This window comes from Pseudoliparis swirei, chromosome 12, assembly GCF_029220125.1.
Source record: "Pseudoliparis swirei isolate HS2019 ecotype Mariana Trench chromosome 12, NWPU_hadal_v1, whole genome shotgun sequence".
Classification (NCBI taxonomy): Eukaryota; Metazoa; Chordata; class Actinopteri; order Perciformes; family Liparidae; genus Pseudoliparis; species Pseudoliparis swirei.
The window spans coordinates 1,145,360-1,164,561 of record NC_079399.1 but is presented as its reverse complement, the minus strand read 5'-3'; the positions used below and the strand labels follow the sequence as shown (position 1 = coordinate 1,164,561).

General features: G+C 54.6%; 2 protein-coding genes across 2 annotated transcripts in view; both read left to right on the top strand.

The window, feature by feature from the left end:
* Positions 1-7,669, top strand: part of LOC130202725 (adhesion G-protein coupled receptor G6-like) — a 40,703-nt gene extending 33,034 nt beyond the window's left edge. The window contains exons 8-9 of the mRNA XM_056428450.1: positions 7,011-7,099; positions 7,313-7,669. Coding sequence (XP_056284425.1) covers positions 7,011-7,099; positions 7,313-7,423 — 200 coding nt within the window. The 3' untranslated portion in view covers positions 7,424-7,669. The remainder of the gene's footprint in view (positions 1-7,010; positions 7,100-7,312) is intronic.
* A 5,133-nt stretch (positions 7,670-12,802) lies between these two features.
* adgrg6 (adhesion G protein-coupled receptor G6) overlaps positions 12,803-19,202 on the top strand; it is a 33,979-nt gene continuing 27,579 nt past the window's right edge. Inside the window, exons 1-5 of the mRNA XM_056428875.1 lie at positions 12,803-12,834; positions 13,928-14,073; positions 14,195-14,306; positions 14,536-14,624; positions 15,158-15,506. Of these exons, the coding sequence (XP_056284850.1) occupies positions 12,803-12,834; positions 13,928-14,073; positions 14,195-14,306; positions 14,536-14,624; positions 15,158-15,506 (728 nt within the window). The remainder of the gene's footprint in view (positions 12,835-13,927; positions 14,074-14,194; positions 14,307-14,535; positions 14,625-15,157; positions 15,507-19,202) is intronic.

Here is a 19,202-nt window from a genome sequence, read left to right as displayed (position 1 = left end):
AACCTGTCGCCCTCTTCCTCCCCTGATCCCCGCGCTGAGGAGCCTCTTCTCTCGTCTTCATCGGGGTCACGAGACGTGAGCTCGCTTTGGGATGCGAGTCAGAGCAGGGCAGCGGCCCCCGGGGGGGTCGGGGGGGTCCGGCTGCCATCCTCACGCCTCCTTTCCTTGGCCCTTACTCCCCCTCTCCTGCCGCCCTCCATTTGGCCTTCTCTTTCTCTTGCAGCAACCCTCACGCCTCCCATCTCTCCTGCCTCCCCCCTCCCCCCCTCTCACATCGTGTCCTTGTGGCCCAGTTGGCCGGCGGTTGGATTCCAGCCCCCAAGGAGCCCCCCCCTCGCCCCCCCCACATCACTTCCCCTTCAGCGGGCCGCCGCCCTCCCGGAGGTCTTTGTTTCTGAAGGAGCCGCAGACGCCTCCAGGTGCGTCGCTGAGCGGCCGCCCGGCGGGTCCCGTGTCGGGGCTCCACCTGGCCGTGTGGATGTTGTTCTCCCCCGGCGCCCTTCGTCCTCGTCTGTGTCTGAGGAGCCTCCTGCGAGGGGTTCAGGACTCCAGGACTCGGATTCGGCCGACCGAGCAGAAGATGCGAGTACGGGAGCGTCTCGGGGCGCCCAGACGCCACGTCTCACCGGCGGGGCCACCGCTACGCCCAGTTTGAGGTCCGGTGGGAACCAGCACTCAGGAGGGGCCGTGAGTCCAGACCGTCCCGGGCCCCGGTCCACAGAGCCCCCCCCCCCCGCCGCGAGTGTGTCAGCCGGCCTCAGGAGGTCCACGGTGCGCCCGGCGCCCCGCCCCCCGGCGCCCCGCCCCCCGGCCGGGGGCTCGCCGCCCTGCCGATGTAAACAAGGCTCTCATGTCCCGTGTCTGTGTGGACGGCCACCGGGGAACAGTACGTCTCACACAGCGGGGGGCGGGGCTTAAAGTCTTCAGCCAATCGGAACCAAAAGTAACACCCGGCCTCCTGGTCTGCGTCTCCTGGTCTGTGTCTCCTGGTCTGTGTCTCCTGGTCTGCGTCTCCTGGTCTGTGTCTCCTGGTCTGTGTCTCCTGGTCTGTGTCTCCTGGTCTGTGTCTCCTGGTCTGCGTCTCCTGGATTCAGATCTGCGATCCGATTGGCTCGTGACTTTGAAGAGTTTAAGACTGAATACACGTGGAGGTGGTTGGGATGAACTGTGAGACCCAATCAGAGACTTTCTCAGCTGATCAGGTGACAGGGGCTGCAGGCTGCTGATTGGCCCGTGGCTCTGGGTGCTTTGTAGGACTTTACATGACGTCTTGTTGTCCAGTCAGACTAATCCAATCAGTATTCAGCCTGGTACTAAGACCCTCCCCCTCCTCCTCCTCCTCCCCTCCCCTCTCCTCCTCCTCCTCCTCCTCCTCCTCCTCCTCCTCCTCCTCCTCCTCCTCCTCCCTCCCTCTCCCTCCTCCCTCTCCCTCCTCCTCCCTCTCCCTCCATCTCCCTCCTCCCCTCTCCCTCCTCCCCTCTCCCTCCTCCTCCTCCTCTCTCCTCCTCCTCCTCCCTCTCATTCCTCCCTCCTCCCTCTCCCCCCTCCTCCCTCTCCTTCCTCCTCCTCCTCCCTCCCCCTCTCCTCCTCCCTCCCTCCCTCCTCCTCCTCCTCCTCCCTCCCTCCCTCCTCCTCCCTCCTCCTCCTCCTCCCTCCCTCCCTCCTCCTCCCTCCTCCCTCCTCGTCCTCTCATCCTCCTCTCCTCGTCCTCCCCTCCTCCTCCTCGTCCTCTCCTCTCCTCCTCCTCCTCCTCCTCCTCCTCCCTCCCTCTCCCTCCTCCTCCTCCTCCATCCCCTCTCCTTCCTCCTCCTCCTCCCTCCTCCTCCTCCTCCTCCCCCTCCTCCTCCTCCTCTCCTCCCTCCTCCTCTCCCTCCTCTCCTCCTCCTCCTCCTCCTCCTCCTCCTCCTCCTCTCCTCCTCTCTCGTCCCCCTCCTCCTCCTCCTCCTCCCATCTCCCCCCTCCCTCCTCTCCTCCTCCTCCTCCTCCCTCCTCTTCCCTCCTCCTCCCCTCCATCCTCCCTCCTCCTCCTCCTCCTCATCCCTCCTCCTCCTCCTCCCCTCTCCCTCATCCTCCTCTCCTCTCCTCCTCCTCCTCCCTCCTCCTCCTCCTCTCCATCCTCCTCCACCTTCCTCTCCTCCTCCTCCTTCCTCTCCTCCTCCTCCTCCTCCTTCCTCTCCTCTCCTCCTCCTCCTCCCTCTCCTCCTCCTCTCCTCTCCTCCTCCTCCCTCTCCTCCTCCCTCCTCCTCCTCCTTCCTCCTCCTCCTCCTCCTCTCCTCCTCCCCACCCTGCGCCTCCTCCTCCTCCCTCCCGCTCCTCCCCTCCCTCTCCCTCTGCCTCCTCCCTCCTCCCTCCTCCTCCCCTCCCTCCCTCCCTCCTCCCCTCCCTCCTCCCTCCTCCCCTCCCTCACTCTCCCTCCTCCTCCCTCAAAGTCAAAGTCAAAGTCAAAGTCAGTTTTATTTGTCAATTTTCCATATGTGCAAACATACAGAAGATCGAAATTGCGTTTCTCTTCTGTCCAACATAAAGTGAATTGTGCAACATATAGACAACATAGAGTGCAAAAATAGTAAAAAACATGTGAACATATAGACAACATAAAGTGCATAGACAACATAAAGTGCAAAAATAGTAAGAAACATGTAAACATATAGACAACATAAATTGTGCTAGCAGCATTCAGACATGTGAGTCTGAAAGAGGACGGAGTGGGAGGATGGGGAGAGTTCAACTTCCTGACAGCCTGGTGGATGAAGCTGTTGGACAGCCTGGCGGTGTGAGCCGGAGGCTCAGTACCTCCTCCCAGAGGGCAGGAGGCTGAAGAGACCGTGTGAGGGTGGCAGGGTCACTCTGTCGAGGTCGCTTTGCGGGTGAGGCGGGTGTTGTATATGTCCTGCAGGGATGGGAGAGTGAGGCACCATGATCCTTCCAGCTGCCTTCACTATGCGCTGCAGGCTTTCCTGCTGTGGTCTGTGCAGCTTCCGCCCCACAGTGATGCAGTTGGTCAGGATGCTCTCGATGGTGCCGCGGTAGAAGGTGCACATGATGGATGGGGGGCTCCCTGCTTTCCTCAGTTTCCGGAGAGTAGGCGCCTCTGTGCTTTCTTTGCCAGCGATGTAGTGTTGGCTGTCCACGAGAGGTCCTCACTGATTTCCACCCCCAGGAATTTGGTGCTGCTGACCTGCTCAATGTCCGCACCGTTGATGGTCAGTGGTGGGTGATGGGTGTGGCCTTTCCGGAAGTCAACAACGATCTCTTTGGTCTTGCTGTTGTTGAGCAGGAGGTTGTTGACTCTGCACCACGTGGTCAGAAGGTTGACCTCCCTCCTGTAGAGGGTCTCGTCATCCTTGGTGATGAGACCTATCAATGTTGTGTCGTCTGCAAACTTGACCATGTGATTGGTGCTGTAGCTGGTTTTGCAGTCGTGAGTCAGCAAGGTGAAGAGCAGGGGACTGAGCACACAGCCCTGAGGGGCCCCTGTGCTGAGTGTGATGCTGCTCGAGGTGTTGTTGCCAACACGTACTGCTTGTGGCCTCTCACTCAGGAAGTCCAGCAGCCAGTTACACAGCGAGGTGTTGAGCCCCAGCTGGTCAAGTTTGCAGATTAGTTGTTGTGGGATGATTGTGTTGAATGCTGAGCTAAAGTCTATGAACAGCATTCTTACATAGGAGTCTTTTGTCCAGGTGGGTGAGGGCTGGGTGGAGAGCAGAGCAGTGCATCCTCCGTGGACCGTTTGGCCCGGTATGCAAACTGGAAAGGGTCCAGAGTGGGGAGAATGGATTGATATGCGACATGACTAGTCGTTCAAAGCACTTCATGATTATGGGGTCAGTGCCACTGGACGATAGTCGTTGAAGCAGGGGAGTGGATTTCTTTGGCACAGGTATGATGGTGGTTACCTTGAAGCATGATGGAACAACAGCTTGTCTCAGAGAAGTATTAAAGACATCCGTGAAGGCGTCCTTAAGCTCCTCTCGCAGTCCTTCAGCACACGACCAGGGATGTTGTCTGGACCTGTTGCCTTGTGGGTGTTGATGGACGAGAGTCCTCTTCACGCTGGCAGCAGACAGGCACAGAACCTGATCGTGGGGAGGCGGAGTCTTGTGTGGACGAGTGCTGTTCTGTGCTTCAAACCGGGCAAAGAAGCTGTTGAGGTTGTTTAGCAGAGATGTTGCTGTCGCAGTTCTGTGGCGTGGGTTTATAGTCTGTGATGGTCTGAATGCCCGCCACAGGCTGCGTGTGTCTCTGCTGTCTTTAAAGTGCGGGTTATCTTTTTGTGTAGGAAGTTTTGCTTTCCTGATGCCGTGGGACAGGTTGGCTCTCGCTGTTTTCAGGTCCGTTTCGTCCCCAGCTCTGAAGACCCTATTCTAGTCCTCAGCAGCCGATGGACTTCCCTGTTAGCCACGGCTTCTGGTTAGCCAGTGGTGATGGTCTTTACATGGGTCACATCATCAATGCACTTGCTAATGTAAGAAGTAACAGTGTCTGTGTACTCCCCAATGTCAGTGTGGTCGTTGTATGTGGCTGCCTGTTTAAACATTCCCCAGTCTGTTGAGTCAAAGCAGTCTTGGAGGCGCAGGAGGCCCCTCTGGCCACACCGTACCTGCTTCAGAACCGGTCTGAGGCTTTCACTCTGGGTCTGTATGCTGGCATTAGCATGACGGTGATGTGGTCAGAGAGACCTATGTGGGGAGGGAGGCCTTATCGCTCCTTTGTGGGTTGTGTAGACCAGATCCAAAATGTTGTCTCCTCTTGTGGGGAAATCAACATGCTGGTGTAGTTTGGGAAGGACAGTCTTAAGGTTTGCATGGTTGAAATCTCCAGCAAAGATGGTGAAGCCGTCTGGGTGAGCCGTCTGTTGTTCGCTGATGGCCTGATACAGTTCACAAAGTGCCGCATTTCTGTCACTGTTGTTGGAGGTCGGGGGGATGTAAACAGCGACTAGCAGAATCGTGAATTCCCTCGGCAGATAAAAGGCGGCACCTTACGATCATAAACTCCGCCAGTGGTGAGCAGTGTCTACATACCACGGCAGCGTCCGGCACCATGCGTCCCGGATGTAAACACATACCCGCCGCGAGTTTCCCCTCCATCAGCGAGGGCTCTGTCCGCTCGGTAGCATGTTAGCTGCTCCAGTCTCACAGCAGAGTCGGGGATGTTGTCGTTTAGCCATGTTTCCGTGAAGATAAGCACACAGCAGTTCCTCACGTCTCGCTGCTCCGTCTGCAGCAGTCTAATGTGGTCCATTTTATTGTCCAAGGATCGCATTAGCCATGATAATGGATGGTATGGCTGGACGAGTTGGCCTAGCCGCTAGCCTAGCTCGGGTTCCTCCGCGCCTACCCCTCTTCTGCTTCCTCTCACAGCGCTTGCGGCGCCTCCTTTCTGGGGGAGGAGTGGCAGTCGAGTCCGGTGTGGTCGGTGTGGTCGTAGGCCGGCGGTAATCCGTGCTCCGCGAGTGTTTCCGCTTGTTCAGCGTCCAGAGTGCCGTGTAGTCTGGTCCTGCCGATGGTTAACAGAACCTGGCGACTATATTTGGGTTCCGACGTAGACAGACGAGGCGAAGACGAACAATTTTTGGACGAACTTTTGCACAAACATTTAGAAACAGAACAAAACACCAAATGGTCAGGACAGAGAGGGGCCGCTGCGTCCGTACACGCCGCCATGTTCCCTCTACCTCCTCCCTCCTCCTCTCCCTCCTCCTCCTCCTCCCCTCCCTCCTCCCTTCCTCCCTCCTCTCCTCCCTCCTCCCCTCCCTCCTCCTCCCTCCCTCTCCCTCCTCCCCCTCTCCTCCTCCTCCTCCTCCTCTCCTCCTCCCTCCCTCACTCTCCCTCCTCTCCCTCTCGCTCCCTCCTCCTCCCTCCCTCTCCCTCCTCCCTCCTCCCTCCTCCTCCATCCCCCTCTCCTTCCTCCCTCCTCCTCCCCTCCCTCACTCTCCCTCCCTCCCCCTCCTCCTCCCCTATCCCTCCTCCTCCCTCCTCCCTCCTCCTCCTCTCCTCCTTCTCTCATCCTCCTCCTCCTCTCCCTCCTCCCTCCTCCTCCCCTATCCTCCTCCTCCTCCTCCTCCTCCTCCTCTCCCCTCCTCCTCCTCCCTCCCTCCTCTCCCTCCCTCCCTCCTCCTCCCCTCCTCCTCCTCCTCCTCCTCCTCATCCTCCTCCTCCTCCTCCCTCCTCCAGCTGGTGGAGCTGCTCTGTCAGCTGCTCCTCAACTCGTCTCCCACCAGCTGAGGAGGAGGAGGAGTCTCAGTAGCTTTGACACCTAGTGGCCACGTGACGCATCGCAGGAGAGCTGAGCGCCCTCTCAGGACCACAACTGATTCAAACACAACTTTATGCAAACACAACTTTATGCAAACACAACTCATCATTTCCTGCTGTGTCACAGAAAAAGACTTCAATGAGAAGTGAAGACTGAACTACTCTCTCTCTCTCTCTCTCCCCCCCCTCTCCCTCTCTCTCTCCCCCCCTCTCCCTCTCTCTCTCTCCCCCCCCTCTCTCCCTCTCTCCTCTCTCTCTCCCCCTCTCCCCTCTCTCCCCTCCCTCTCTCTCTCTCTCTCTCCCTCCCTCTCTCTCTCTCCCTCTCTCCCTCCCCCACTCTCTCTCTCTCTCTCCCTCTCTCTCCCCCCCTCTCTCTCTCCTCCCCTCCGTCTCTCTCCTTCTCTCTCTCCCTCTCTTCTCTCTCTCTCTCTCCTCTCTCTCCTCCCTCTCTCCTCTCCTCTCTCTCTCCCCCCTCTCTCTCTCTCCCTCTCCCTCTCTCCTCTCTCTCTCTCCCTCTCTCTCTCCCTCCCTCTCTCTCTCTCTCCCCCTCTCTCTCCTCTCTCTCTCTCTCCCTCTCTCTCTCCCCCTCTCTCTCTCTCTCTCTCCCCCTCTCTCTCTCCTCCCTCTCTCTCTCCCCCTCTCTCTCTCCCCCCCTCTCTCTCTCCCCCCCTCTCTCTCTCCCCCCCTCTCTCTCCCTCTCTCTCCCCCCCTCTCCCCCTCTCTCTCTCTCCCCTCTCCCTCTCTCTCCTGCAGAGGGCTTGTTCTACCGGGTCTCCTTGGTCCTGGAGGAGGGGGGTCCGGCGCTGACCCCGGCTGATGTGGAGAAAGCTGTGGCTCTGTGGGTAAGAAGCTCTTCATCTGCACATAACCAGGGCCCCTGAGGGTCCAGGGCCCCTGAGGGTCCAGGGCCCCTGAGGGTCTGGAACCCTTTGAAGGAGAACCCCTCAAAGGAGAACCCTTTGAAGGAGAACCCCAGGACAGGACAGGGGCCACTTCCTGTTTACAGAGATGTTGTTGTTGTTGTTGTTGTTGATTGATTTGTTGTCTTCTTGCAGCTCAACCAAACGTTTCAGAACTGGACCCATGTGGACTCCATCAGGTACCCCCACACCCTTCACTCTGAACACACATCAACAACAACAGAGCTGTTTGTGCTGAGGTCCTGAACACAACACACAGAAAGAGGTTCTGCACAGGGCCCAGAGGTCAAAGGTCACCGGAGCCTTTGGGCCTAAAGCCACAAACGTCTCACATGATTATTTATGATGACAAATAGGATTAATGACACTTTATTATCATGGTTAGTGGTCTCCTCCCTCCTTGACATGTCTCCTCCCTCCTTGACTTCTCTACTGACGTGTCTCCTCTCTCCTTGACGTGTCTCCTCTCTCCTTGCCGTGTGTCCTTGACATGTCTCCTCTCTCCTTGGTGTGTCTCCTTGACGTGTCTCCTCTCTCCTTGCCGTGTGTCCTTGACATGTCTCCTCTCTCCTTGGTGTGTCTCCTTGACGTGTCTCCTCTCTCCTTGCCGTGTGTCCTTGACGTGTCTCCTCTCTCCTTGCCGTGTGTCCTTGACGTGTCTCCTCTCTCCTTGCCGTGTGTCCTTGACATGTCTCCTCTCTCCTTGGTGTGTCTCCTTGACGTGTCTCCTCTCTCCTTGCCGTGTCTCCTTGACGTGTCTCCTCTCTCCTTGGTGTGTCTCCTTGACGTGTCTCCTCTCTCCTTGCCGTGTGTCCTTGACGTGTCTCCTCTCTCCTTGGTGTGTCTCCTTGACGTGTCTCCTCTCTCCTTGCCGTGTGTCCTTGATGTGTCTCCTCTCTCCTTGCCGTGTCTCCTTGACGTGTCTCCTCTCTCCTTGCCGTGTGTCCTTGACGTGTCTCCTCTCTCCTTGCCATGTGTCCTTGACGTGTCTCCTCTCTCCTTGACGTGTCTCCTCTCTCCTTGGTGTGTCTCCTTGACGTGTCTCCTCTCTCCTTGCCGTGTGTCCTTGACATGTCTCTTCTCTCCTTGACGTGTCTCCTCTCTCCTTGGTGTGTCTCCTTGACGTGTCTCCTCTCTCCTTGCCGTGTGTCCTTGACGTGTCTCCTCTCTCCTTGCCGTGTCTCCTTCGTGTCTCCTCTCTCCTTGCCGTGTCTCCTTGACGTGTCTCCTCTCTCCTTGCCGTGTGTCCTTGACGTGTCTCCTCTCTCCTTGGTGTGTCTCCTTGACGTGTCTCCTCTCTCCTTGCCGTGTGTCCTTGACGTGTCTCCTCTCTCCTTGCCGTGTCTCCTTGACGTGTCTCCTCTCTCCTTGCCGTGTCTCCTTGACGTGTCTCCTCTCTCCTTGCCGTGTGTCCTTGACGTGTCTCCTCTCTCCTTGCCGTGTGTCCTTGACGTGTCTCCTCTCTCCTTGACGTGTCTCCTCTCTCCTTGGTGTGTCTCCTTGACGTGTCTCCTCTCTCCTTGCCGTGTCTCCTTGACGTGTCTCCTCTCTCCTTGCCGTGTGTCCTTGGCGTGTCTCCTCTCTCCTTGCCGTGTGTCCTTGTCGTGTCTCCTCTCTCCTTGCCGTGTCTCCTTGACGTGTCTCCTCTCTCCTTGCCGTGTCTCCTTGACGTGTCTCCTCTCTCCTTGCCGTGTCTCCTTGACGTGTCTCCTCTCTCCTTGCCGTGTGTCCTTGACGTGTCTCCTCTCTCCTTGCCGTGTGTCCTTGACGTGTCTCCTCTCTCCTTGCCGTGTCTCCTTGACGTGTCTCCTCTCTCCTTGCCGTGTGTCCTTGACGTGTCTCCTCTCTCCTTGCCGTGTCTCCTTGACGTGTCTCCTCTCTCCTTGCCGTGTCTCCTTGACGTGTCTCCTCTCTCCTTGCCGTGTCTCCTTGACGTGTCTCCTCTCTCCTTGCCGTGTGTCCTTGACGTGTCTCCTCTCTCCTTGCCATGTGTCCTTGACGTGTCTCCTCTCTCCTTGACGTGTCTCCTCTCTCCTTGGTGTGTCTCCTTGACGTGTCTCCTCTCTCCTTGCCGTGTGTCCTTGACATGTCTCTTCTCTCCTTGACGTGTCTCCTCTCTCCTTGGTGTGTCTCCTTGACGTGTCTCCTCTCTCCTTGCCGTGTGTCCTTGACGTGTCTCCTCTCTCCTTGCCGTGTCTCCTTGACGTGTCTCCTCTCTCCTTGCCGTGTCTCCTTGACGTGTCTCCTCTCTCCTTGCCGTGTGTCCTTGACGTGTCTCCTCTCTCCTTGGTGTGTCTCCTTGACGTGTCTCCTCTCTCCTTGCCGTGTGTCCTTGACGTGTCTCCTCTCTCCTTGCCGTGTCTCCTTGACGTGTCTCCTCTCTCCTTGCCGTGTCTCCTTGACGTGTCTCCTCTCTCCTTGCCGTGTGTCCTTGACGTGTCTCCTCTCCTTGCCGTGTGTCCTTGCGTGTCTCCTCTCTTGCCGTGTCTCCTCTCTCCTTGGTGTGTCTCCTTGACGTGTCTCCTCTCTCCTTGCCGTGTCTCCTTGACGTGTCTCCTCTCTCCTTGCCGTGTGTCCTTGACGTGTCTCCTCTCTCCTTGCCGTGTGTCCTTGACGTGTCTCCTCTCTCCTTGCCGTGTCTCCTTGACGTGTCTCCTCTCTCCTTGCCGTGTCTCCTTGACGTGTCTCCTCTCTCCTTGCCGTGTCTCCTTGACGTGTCTCCTCTCTCCTTGCCGTGTGTCCTTGACGTGTCTCCTCTCCTTGCCGTGTGTCCTTGACGTGTCTCCTCTCTCCTTGCCGTGTCTCCTTGACGTGTCTCCTCTCTCCTTGCCGTGTGTCCTTGACGTGTCTCCTCTCTCCTTGCCGTGTCTCCTTGACGTGTCTCCTCTCTCCTTGCCGTGTCTCCTTGACGTGTCTCCTCTCTCCTTGCCGTGTCTCCTTGACGTGTCTCCTCTCTCCTTGCCGTGTGTCCTTGACGTGTCTCCTCTCTCCTTGCCGTGTGTCCTGTGTGTCTCCTCTCTCCTTGACGTGTCTCCTCTCTCCTTGGTGTGTCTCCTTGACGTGTCTCCTCTCTCCTTGCCGTGTGTCCTTGACGTGTCTCCTCTCTCCTTGCCGTGTCTCCTTGACGTGTCTCCTCTCTCCTTGCCGTGTGTCCTTGACGTGTCTCCTCTCTCCTTGCCGTGTCTCCTTGACGTGTCTCCTCTCTCCTTGCCGTGTCTCCTTGACGTGTCTCCTCTCTCCTTGCCGTGTCTCCTTGACGTGTCTCCTCTCTCCTTGCCGTGTCTCCTCTCTCCTTGCCGTGTGTCCTTGACGTGTCTCCTCTCTCCTTGCCGTGTGTCCTTGACGTGTCTCCTCTCTCCTTGCCGTGTCTCCTTGACGTGTCTCCTCTCTCCTTGCCGTGTCTCCTTGACGTGTCTCCTCTCTCCTTGCCGTGTCTCCTTGACGTGTCTCCTCTCTCCTTGCCGTGTCTCCTTGCGTGTCTCCTCTCTCCTTGCCGTGTGTCCTTGACGTGTCTCCTCTCTCCTTGCCGTGTGTCCTTGATGTGTCTCCTCTCTCCTTGCCGTGTCTCCTTGACGTGTCTCCTCTCTCCTTGCCGTGTCTCCTTGACGTGTCTCCTCTCTCCTTGCCGTGTCTCCTTGACGTGTCTCCTCTCTCCTTGCCGTGTCTCCTTGACGTGTCTCCTCTCTCCTTGCCGTGTGTCCTTGGCGTGTCTCCTCTCTCCTTGCCGTGTGTCCTTGATGTGTCTCCTCTCTCCTTGCCGTGTCTCCTTGACGTGTCTCCTCTCTCCTTGCCGTGTCTCCTTGACGTGTCTCCTCTCTCCTTGCCGTGTCTCCTTGACGTGTCTCCTCTCTCCTTGCCGTGTGTCCTTGACGTGTCTCCTCTCTCCTTGCCGTGTGTCCTTGACGTGTCTCCTCTCTCCTCCAGTGTGCAGTCTCCTCCGTGTGTTGTGCTGCCCTCAGCAGCGTCTGAAGGCTCCTGAAGGCTCCTGTAGACCCCTGAAGGCTCCTGAAGGCTCCTGGAGGCTCCTGGAGACCCCTGGAGGCTCCTGGAGGCTCCTGGAGGCTCCTGTAGACCCCTGAAGGCTCCTGAAGGCTCCTGGAGGCTCCTGGAGGCTCCTGTAGACCCCTGAAGGCTCCTGAAGGCTCCTGGAGGCTCCTGAAGGCTCCTGGAGACCCCTGGAGGCTCCTGTAGGCTCCTGTAGACCCCTGAAGGCTCCTGAAGGCTCCTGGAGGCTCCTGGAGGCTCCTGTATACCCCTGAAGGCTCCTGTAGACCTCTGAAGGCTCATTTAGGCCCCTGAAGGCTCCTGGAGGCTCCTGTAGACCCCTGGAGGCTCCTGAAGGCTCCTGGAGGCTCCTGTAGAGCCCTGGAGGCTCCTGTAGACCCCTGAAGGCTCCTGGAGGCTCCTGTAGACCCCTGAAGGCTCCTGAAGGCTCCTGGAGGCTCCTGTAGACCCCTGGAGGCTCCTGTAGACCCCTGAAGGCTCCTGGAGGCTCCTGTAGACCCCTGAAGGCTCCTGAAGGCTCCTGGAGGCTCCTGGAGGCTCCTGTAGACCCCTGAAGGCTCCTGAAGGCTCCTGTAGATCCCTGAAGGCTCCTGGAGGCTCCTGAAGGCTCCTGTAGACCCCTGAAGGCTCCTGAAGGCTCCTGTAGACCCCTGAAGGCTCCTGGAGGCTCCTGTAGACCCCTGAAGGCTCCTGAAGGCTCCTGAAGGCTCCTGTAGGCTCCTGGAGGCTCCTGTAGACCCCTGAAGGCTCCTGAAGGCTCCTGTAGACCCCTGAAGGCTCCTGGAGGCTCCTGAAGGCTCCTGGAGGCTCCTGAAGGCTCCTGTAGACCCCTGAAGGCTCCTGAAGGCTCCTGGAGGCTCCTGTAGACCCCTGAAGGCTCCTGAAGGCTCCTGGAGGCTCATGTAGACCCCTGAAGGCTCCTGGAGGCTCCTGGAGGCTCCTGAAGGCTCCTGTAGACCCCTGAAGTCTCCTGAAGGCTCATGGAGGCTCCTGTAGACCCCTGAAGGCTCCTGGAGGCTCCTGGAGGCTCCTGTAGACCCCTGAAGGCTCCTGAAGACCCCTGAAGGCTCCTGGAGGCTCCTGTAGACCCCTGAAGGCTCCTGTAGATCCCTGAAGGCTCCTGAAGGCTCCTGGAGGCTCCTGTAGACCCCTGAAGGCTCCTGGAGGCTCCTGAAGGCTCCTGGAGGCTCCTGAAGGCTCCTGTAGACCCCTGAAGGCTCCAGAAGGCTCCTGGAGGCTCCTGTAGACCCCTGAAGGCTCCTGAAGGCTCCTGAAGGCTCCTGGAGGCTCATGTAGACCCCTGAAGGCTCCTGGAGGCTCCTGAAGGCTCCTGTAGACCCCTGAAGGCTCCTGTAGACCCCTGAAGTCTCCTGAAGGCTCATGGAGGCTCCTGTAGACCCCTGAAGGCTCCTGGAGGCTCCTGTAGACCCCTGAAGGCTCCTGAAGGCTCCTGAAGACCCCTGAAGGCTCCTGGAGGCTCCTGTAGACCCCTGAAGGCTCCTGTAGATCCCTGAAGGCTCCTGAAGGCTCCTGGAGGCTCCTGTAGACCCCTGAAGGCTCCTGAAGGCTCCTGGAGGCTCCTGTAGACCCCTGAAGGCTCCTGTAGACCCCTGAAGGCTCATGAATGCTCCTGGACGCTCCTGGAGGCTCCTGTAGACCCCTGAAGGCTCCTGTAGACCCCTGGAGGCCCCTGAAGGCTCCTGTAGACCCCTGAAGGCTCCTGAGGCTCCTAGACCTGAAGGCTCCTGAGACCTGAAGCTCCTGAGGCTCCTGTAGACCCTGAAGGCCTGAAGGCTCCTGAAGGCTCCTGAAGGCTCCTGTAGACCCCTGAAGACTCCTGGAGGCTCCTGTAGACCCATGAAGCTCCTGAGGCTCCTGAAGGCTCCTGGACCCTGAGCTCCTGAAGGCTCCTGAAGGCTCATGTAGGCCCCTGAAGGCTCCTGGAGGCTCCTGTAGACCCCTGGAGGCTCCTGAAGGCTCCTGGAGGCTCCTGTAGACCCCTGAAGGCTCCTGAAGGCTCCTGTAGACTCCTGAAGGCTCCTGGAGGCTCCTGGAGGCTCCTGTAGACCCCTGAAGGCTCCTGGAGGCTCCTGTAGACCCCTGAAGGCTCCTGGAGGCTCCTGAAGGCTCCTGGAGGCTCCTGTAGACCCCTGAAGGCTCCTGGAGGCTCCTGGAGGCTCCTGAAGGCTCCTGGAGGCTCCTGTAGACCCCTGAAGGCTCCTGGAGGCTCCTGTAGACCCCTGAAGGCTCCTGGAGGCTCCTGTAGGCCCCTGAAGGCTCCTGGAGGCTCCTGTAGACCCCTGAAGGCTCCTGGAGGCTCCTGTAGGCTCCTGAAGGCTCCTGGAGGCTCCTGTAGACCCCTGAAGGCTCCTGGAGTCCCCTGAAGACCGCTGAAGGCTCATGGAGGCTCCTGGAGGCTCTTGAAGGCCCCTGAAGGCTCCTTGAGGCCCCTGAAGGCTCATGGAGGCTCCTGTAGACCCCTGAAGGCTCCTGGAGGCCCCTGGAGTCCCCTGAAGGCTCATGGAGGCTCCTGTAGACCCCTGAAGGCTCCTGGAGGCTCCTGGAGGCCCTTGGAGACCCCTGAAGGCTCCTTGAGGCCCCTGAAGGCTCATGGAGGCTCCTGTAGACCCCTGAAGGCTCCTTGAGGCCCCTGAAGGCTCATGGAGGCTCCTGAATGCCCCTGAAGGCTCCTGGAGGCCCCTGAAGGCTCCTGAAGGCTCCTGAAGGCTCTCCGTGTCTCCTCAGCTTCTCCTGCCGCGTGCTGCTGGTTCACAACGACGTCACCAACGAGAGTCTGGGGGCCGCCGTATCCGCCCGGCTGGCCGGCAGCGAGGGTCTCCTGGGGGCCGGCCTGCGGGTCCACGGGGCCTCCACGCAGGTCTCTGTGATAGGTACCAAGACCGCCTCACCTTCAGGACCACTGATTTGGTCTCTCTAGTTATTGTTCATGAGTCTGGTGGTCCAGTCTGGTCCGGTCTTTGTGTTTAAGTGGTTTCTGGTTCCCCCTCTCAGAGAACTGTCCCGAGGAGAATCCGCTCCACTACCGCTGGCCTGAGAGCCGACCTGAGGTCACCAGGTCACTGCCATGCTTCCCCAACAAGGACCAGAGCAGCTCCAGGACCTGGTGACACACACACACACACAGAGAGACACACACACACACACAGAGACACACACAGACACAGAGACACACACACACACAGAGACAAACACACACACAGACACACATTGTGTGAAGTGTGTTCTACGTTGTAGTAACTTGTGTTCATCAGGAGAACGTAAGGAGTCTAACTGTAACCCTTCGTGAGGTTGCTGGTTCCAATCCCCCCTGAGACGTCTCCCCTCTGTCCCAGTTTGATCCGCCCCCAGGAGCTCTCCTCCTATTGGTCCACGGCCGACGCCACCAACTGCACCGACATCGACGACATCGAGGTGTCGGCAGGTACGCTCCGTACACACACACACACACACACACACTCACACTCACACACTCACACACACACTCTCACACACACACCCACACACACTCACACACACACACACCCACACACACACACACACACACTCTCACTCACACAGTACAAACCAAGTGCTGACCGGAGAAAGTTGAAAGTTAAGTTGAACATTTAAAATAAGTTGAGAAAAGAAAGGAAAGTTGAAAATAGCAAATTGTTGAAAATAAAAAATAACAAAGTTTAAAATGTAAAGAAAATAAAAAAATTCAAGATGGGTTAAAAATTTAAAGAAATGTTGAAAATAGAAAAAAATGATAATTTAGAAACGTTGGTGAAAAAAAATTAAAGTAAAAAAAAAAAGTAAATAGAAAAACATGAAAAAAACATTTCTATTTTTTATTTTTTTTTATTTTCAACTTTACATTTTTTTTATCCAGATGAAAATTTAAAGAAATGTTGGAAATAGAAACAATTTTGAAATAAAAAGACGTGTAAACATGATTCTGTTTGTTTTGTTCAGAAAACGCGGCGGAGGTGGCGGTTCAGCTCGCAGTCATCACCAACAACGAGCTGTCCAATGAGGAGGTGGGGGCGGGGCCAGTGCTGGGAGGGACTTCCTGTGATGAAGAGCGACCTCTTCATCTCCTCTTCTTCTCCTCCTCCTCATCTTCTCCACTTCATCATCTCCTCATCATCTTCATCTCCTCCTCATCTTCTCCTCTTCTTCACCTCCAGGTGTCCAAAGTGGTGACGAAGGTGAAGCAGCTGGTGAACGTGGCGACCATCAACAGCTCGCTGGCGTCCACCGTCGTCCTCATCATGTCCAACGTCATGAGCTCAGGGGCGGCAACCGCCGCCACCTCGGAGAGGTACCCGCACTCTACTGGCCTCTACTGGCCTCTACTGGCCTCTAGTGGCCTCTACTGGCATCTATTGGCCTCTAGTGGCCTCTACTGGCATCTACTGTCCTCTAGTGACCTCTAGTGACCTCTACTGGCCTCTAGTGACCTCTAGTGGCATCTACTGGCCTCTAGTGGCCTCTAGTGGCCTCTACTGGCATCTACTGGCCTCTAGTGGCCTCTACTGGCATCTAGTGGCCTCTAGTGACCTCTACTGGCCTCTAGTGACCTCTAGTGACCTCTAGTGACCTCTACTGGCATCTACTGGCCTCTAGTGGCCTCTAGTGACCTCTAGTGACCTCTACTGGCATCTACTGGCCTCTAGTGGCCTCTAGTGACCTCTACTGGCCTCTAGTGGCCTCTAGTGGCCTCTACTGGCATCTACTGTCATCTAGTGACCTCTACTGGCCTCTAGTGACCTCTACTGGCCTCTACTGTCCTCTACTGGCCTCTACTGGCATCTACTGCGATCTACTGTCCTCTAGTGGCATCTACTGGCCTCTACTGCCTCTACTGGCCTCTACTGTCCTCTACTGGCCTCTACTGTCCTCTACTGCCTCTACTGGCCTCTACTGTCCTCTACTGGCCTCTACTGGCCTATACTGTCCTCTACTGTCCTCTACTGGCCTCTAGTGGCCTCTAGTGTCCTCTACTGGCCTCTAGTGGCATCTACTGGCCTCTAGTGGCCTCTACTGGCCTCTAGTGGCCTCTACTGTCCTCTAGTGGCCTCTCCTGTCCTCTAGTGGCATCTACTGGCCTCTGCTGTCCTCTACTGGCATCTACTGTCCTCTACTGGCCTCTAGTGTCCTCTACTGTCCTCTCCTGTCCTCGTGTGGCCTCTACTGGCATCTACTGGCCTCTGCTGTCCTCTAATGTCCTCTACTGGCCTCTAGTGTCCTCTACTGGCCTCTACTGTCCTCTAGTGGCCTCTACTCTCCTCTACTGTCCTCTAGTGGCCTCTACTCTCCTCTACTGTCCTCTACTGTCCTCTACTGTCCTCTAGTGGCCTCTACTCTCCTCTACTGTCCTCTAGTGGCCTTTACTGGCATCTACTGGCCTCTTCTGTCCTCTAGTGTCCTCTACTGTCCTCTACTGGCATCTACTGGCCTCTACTGGCCTCTAGTGTCCTCTACTGTCCTCTAGTGGCCTCTACTGTCCTCTACCTTCCTCTACTGTCCTCTACCTTCTTCTAGTGTCCTCTACTGTTCTCTAGTGTCCTCTACTGTACTCTACTGTACTCTAGTGTCCCTACCTTCCTCTAGTGTCCTATACTGTCATATACTGCCCTCTAGTGTCCTCTAGTGTCTTATACTGTCCTCTATTGTATTGTTCTCTACTGCACTCTATTGCCCTTTACTATAATCTATATATTTACTATACTCTATATCTTTACTATGTATATATACTCTACATCTCTACTCTACATCTCTACTCTACTCTACATCTCTACTCTACATCTCTACTCTATACATCTACTCTACTCTACATCTCTACTCTACTCTACATCTCTACTCTACATCTCTACTCTATATCTCTACTCTACTCTACATCTCTACTCTAATCTACATCTCTAATCTAATCTACATCTCTACTCTATATATCGACTCTACTCTACATCTCTACTCTACTCTACATCTCTACTCTACTCTACATCTCTACTCTAATCTACATATCTACTCTATATATCTACTCCACTCTACATCTCTACTCTACTCTACATCTCTACTCTACATCTCTACTCTACATCTCTACTCTACATCTCTAATCTACATCTACATCTCTACTCTACATCTCTCATCTACATCTCTAATCTACATCTCTACTCTACATCTCTACTCTAATCTACATCTCTACTCTACATCTCTAATCTACATATCTTCTCTAATCTACATCTCTACTCTACATCTCTACTCTACATATCTACTCTAATCTACAGCTCTACTCTACATCTCTACTCTAATCTACATCTCTACTCTACATCTCTACTCTAATCTACATATCTACTCTACATCTCTACTCTACATCTCTACTACTCTACATCTCTACTCTACATCTCTACTCTACATATCTACTCTAATCTACATCTCTACTCTATATCTACAGCTCTAATCTACATCTCTACTCTACATCTCTACTCTACATCTCTACTCTACATCTCTACTCTAATCTACATCTCTACTCTACATCTCTACTCTACATCTCTACTCTATATATCTACTCTACTCTACATCTCTACTCTAATCTACATCTCTACTCTATATATCGACTCTACTCTACATCTCTACTCTACATCTCTACTCTACATCTCTAATCTACATCTCTACTCTATATCCACTCCATCTACATCTCCCACTCTCTACATCTCTACTCTACATCTCTACTCCACATCTCTAATCTACATCTCATCTCCACTCTACATCTCTAATCTACATCTCTACTCTACATCTCTACTCTAATCTACATCTCTACTCTACATCTCTACTCTACATCTCTAATCTACATCTCTACTCTAATCTACATATCTTCTCTAATCTACATCTCTACTCTACATATCTACTCTAATCTACAGCTCTACTCTACATCTCTACTCTATATCTCTACTCTAATCTACATCTCTACTCTACATCTCTACTCTAATCTACATATCTACTCTACATCTCTACTCTACATCTCTACTACTCTACATCTCTACTCTACATATCTACTCTACATATCTACTCTAATCTACATCTCTACTCTACATCTCTACGCTATATCTCTACTCTAATCTACATCTCTACTCTACATCTCTACTCTATATCTCTACTCTAATCTACATCTCTAATCTACATCTCTACTCTACATCTCTACTCTATATATCTACTCTACTCTACGTCTCTACTCTATATCTACATCTCTACTCTAATCTACATCTCTACTCTATATCTCTACTCTACTCTACATCTCTACTCTATATATCTACTCTACTCTACATCTCTACTCTAATCTACATCTCTAATCTACATCTCTACTCTACTCTACATCTCTACTCTATATCTCTACTCTAATCTACATCTCTACTCTAATCTATATCTCTACTCTACTCTACATCTCTACTCTAATCTACATCTCTACTCTATATATCTACTCTACTCTACATCTCTACTCTACATCTCTACTCTACATATCTACTCTAATCTACATCTCTACTCTATATCTACAGCTCTACTCTAATCTACATCTCTACTCTACATCTCTACTCTATATATCTACTCTACTCTACATCTCTACTCTAATCTACATCTCTACTCTACATCTCTACTCTATATCTACATCTCTACTCTACATCTCTACTCTAATCTACATCTCTACTCTACATCTCTACTCTATATATCTACTCTACTCTACATCTCTACTCTAATCTACATCTCTACTCTACATCTCTACTCTAATCTACATCTCTACTCTACATCTCTACACTACATCTCTACTCTACTCTACATCTCTACTCTACATCTCTACTCTACATCTCTAATCTACATCTACATCTCTACTCTACATCTCTACTCTACATCTCTACTACATCTCAATCTACATCTCTACTCTACATCTCTACTCTACATCTCTACTCTACATCTCTCTCACATCTACCTAATCTACATCTCTACTCTCTAATCTACATCTCTA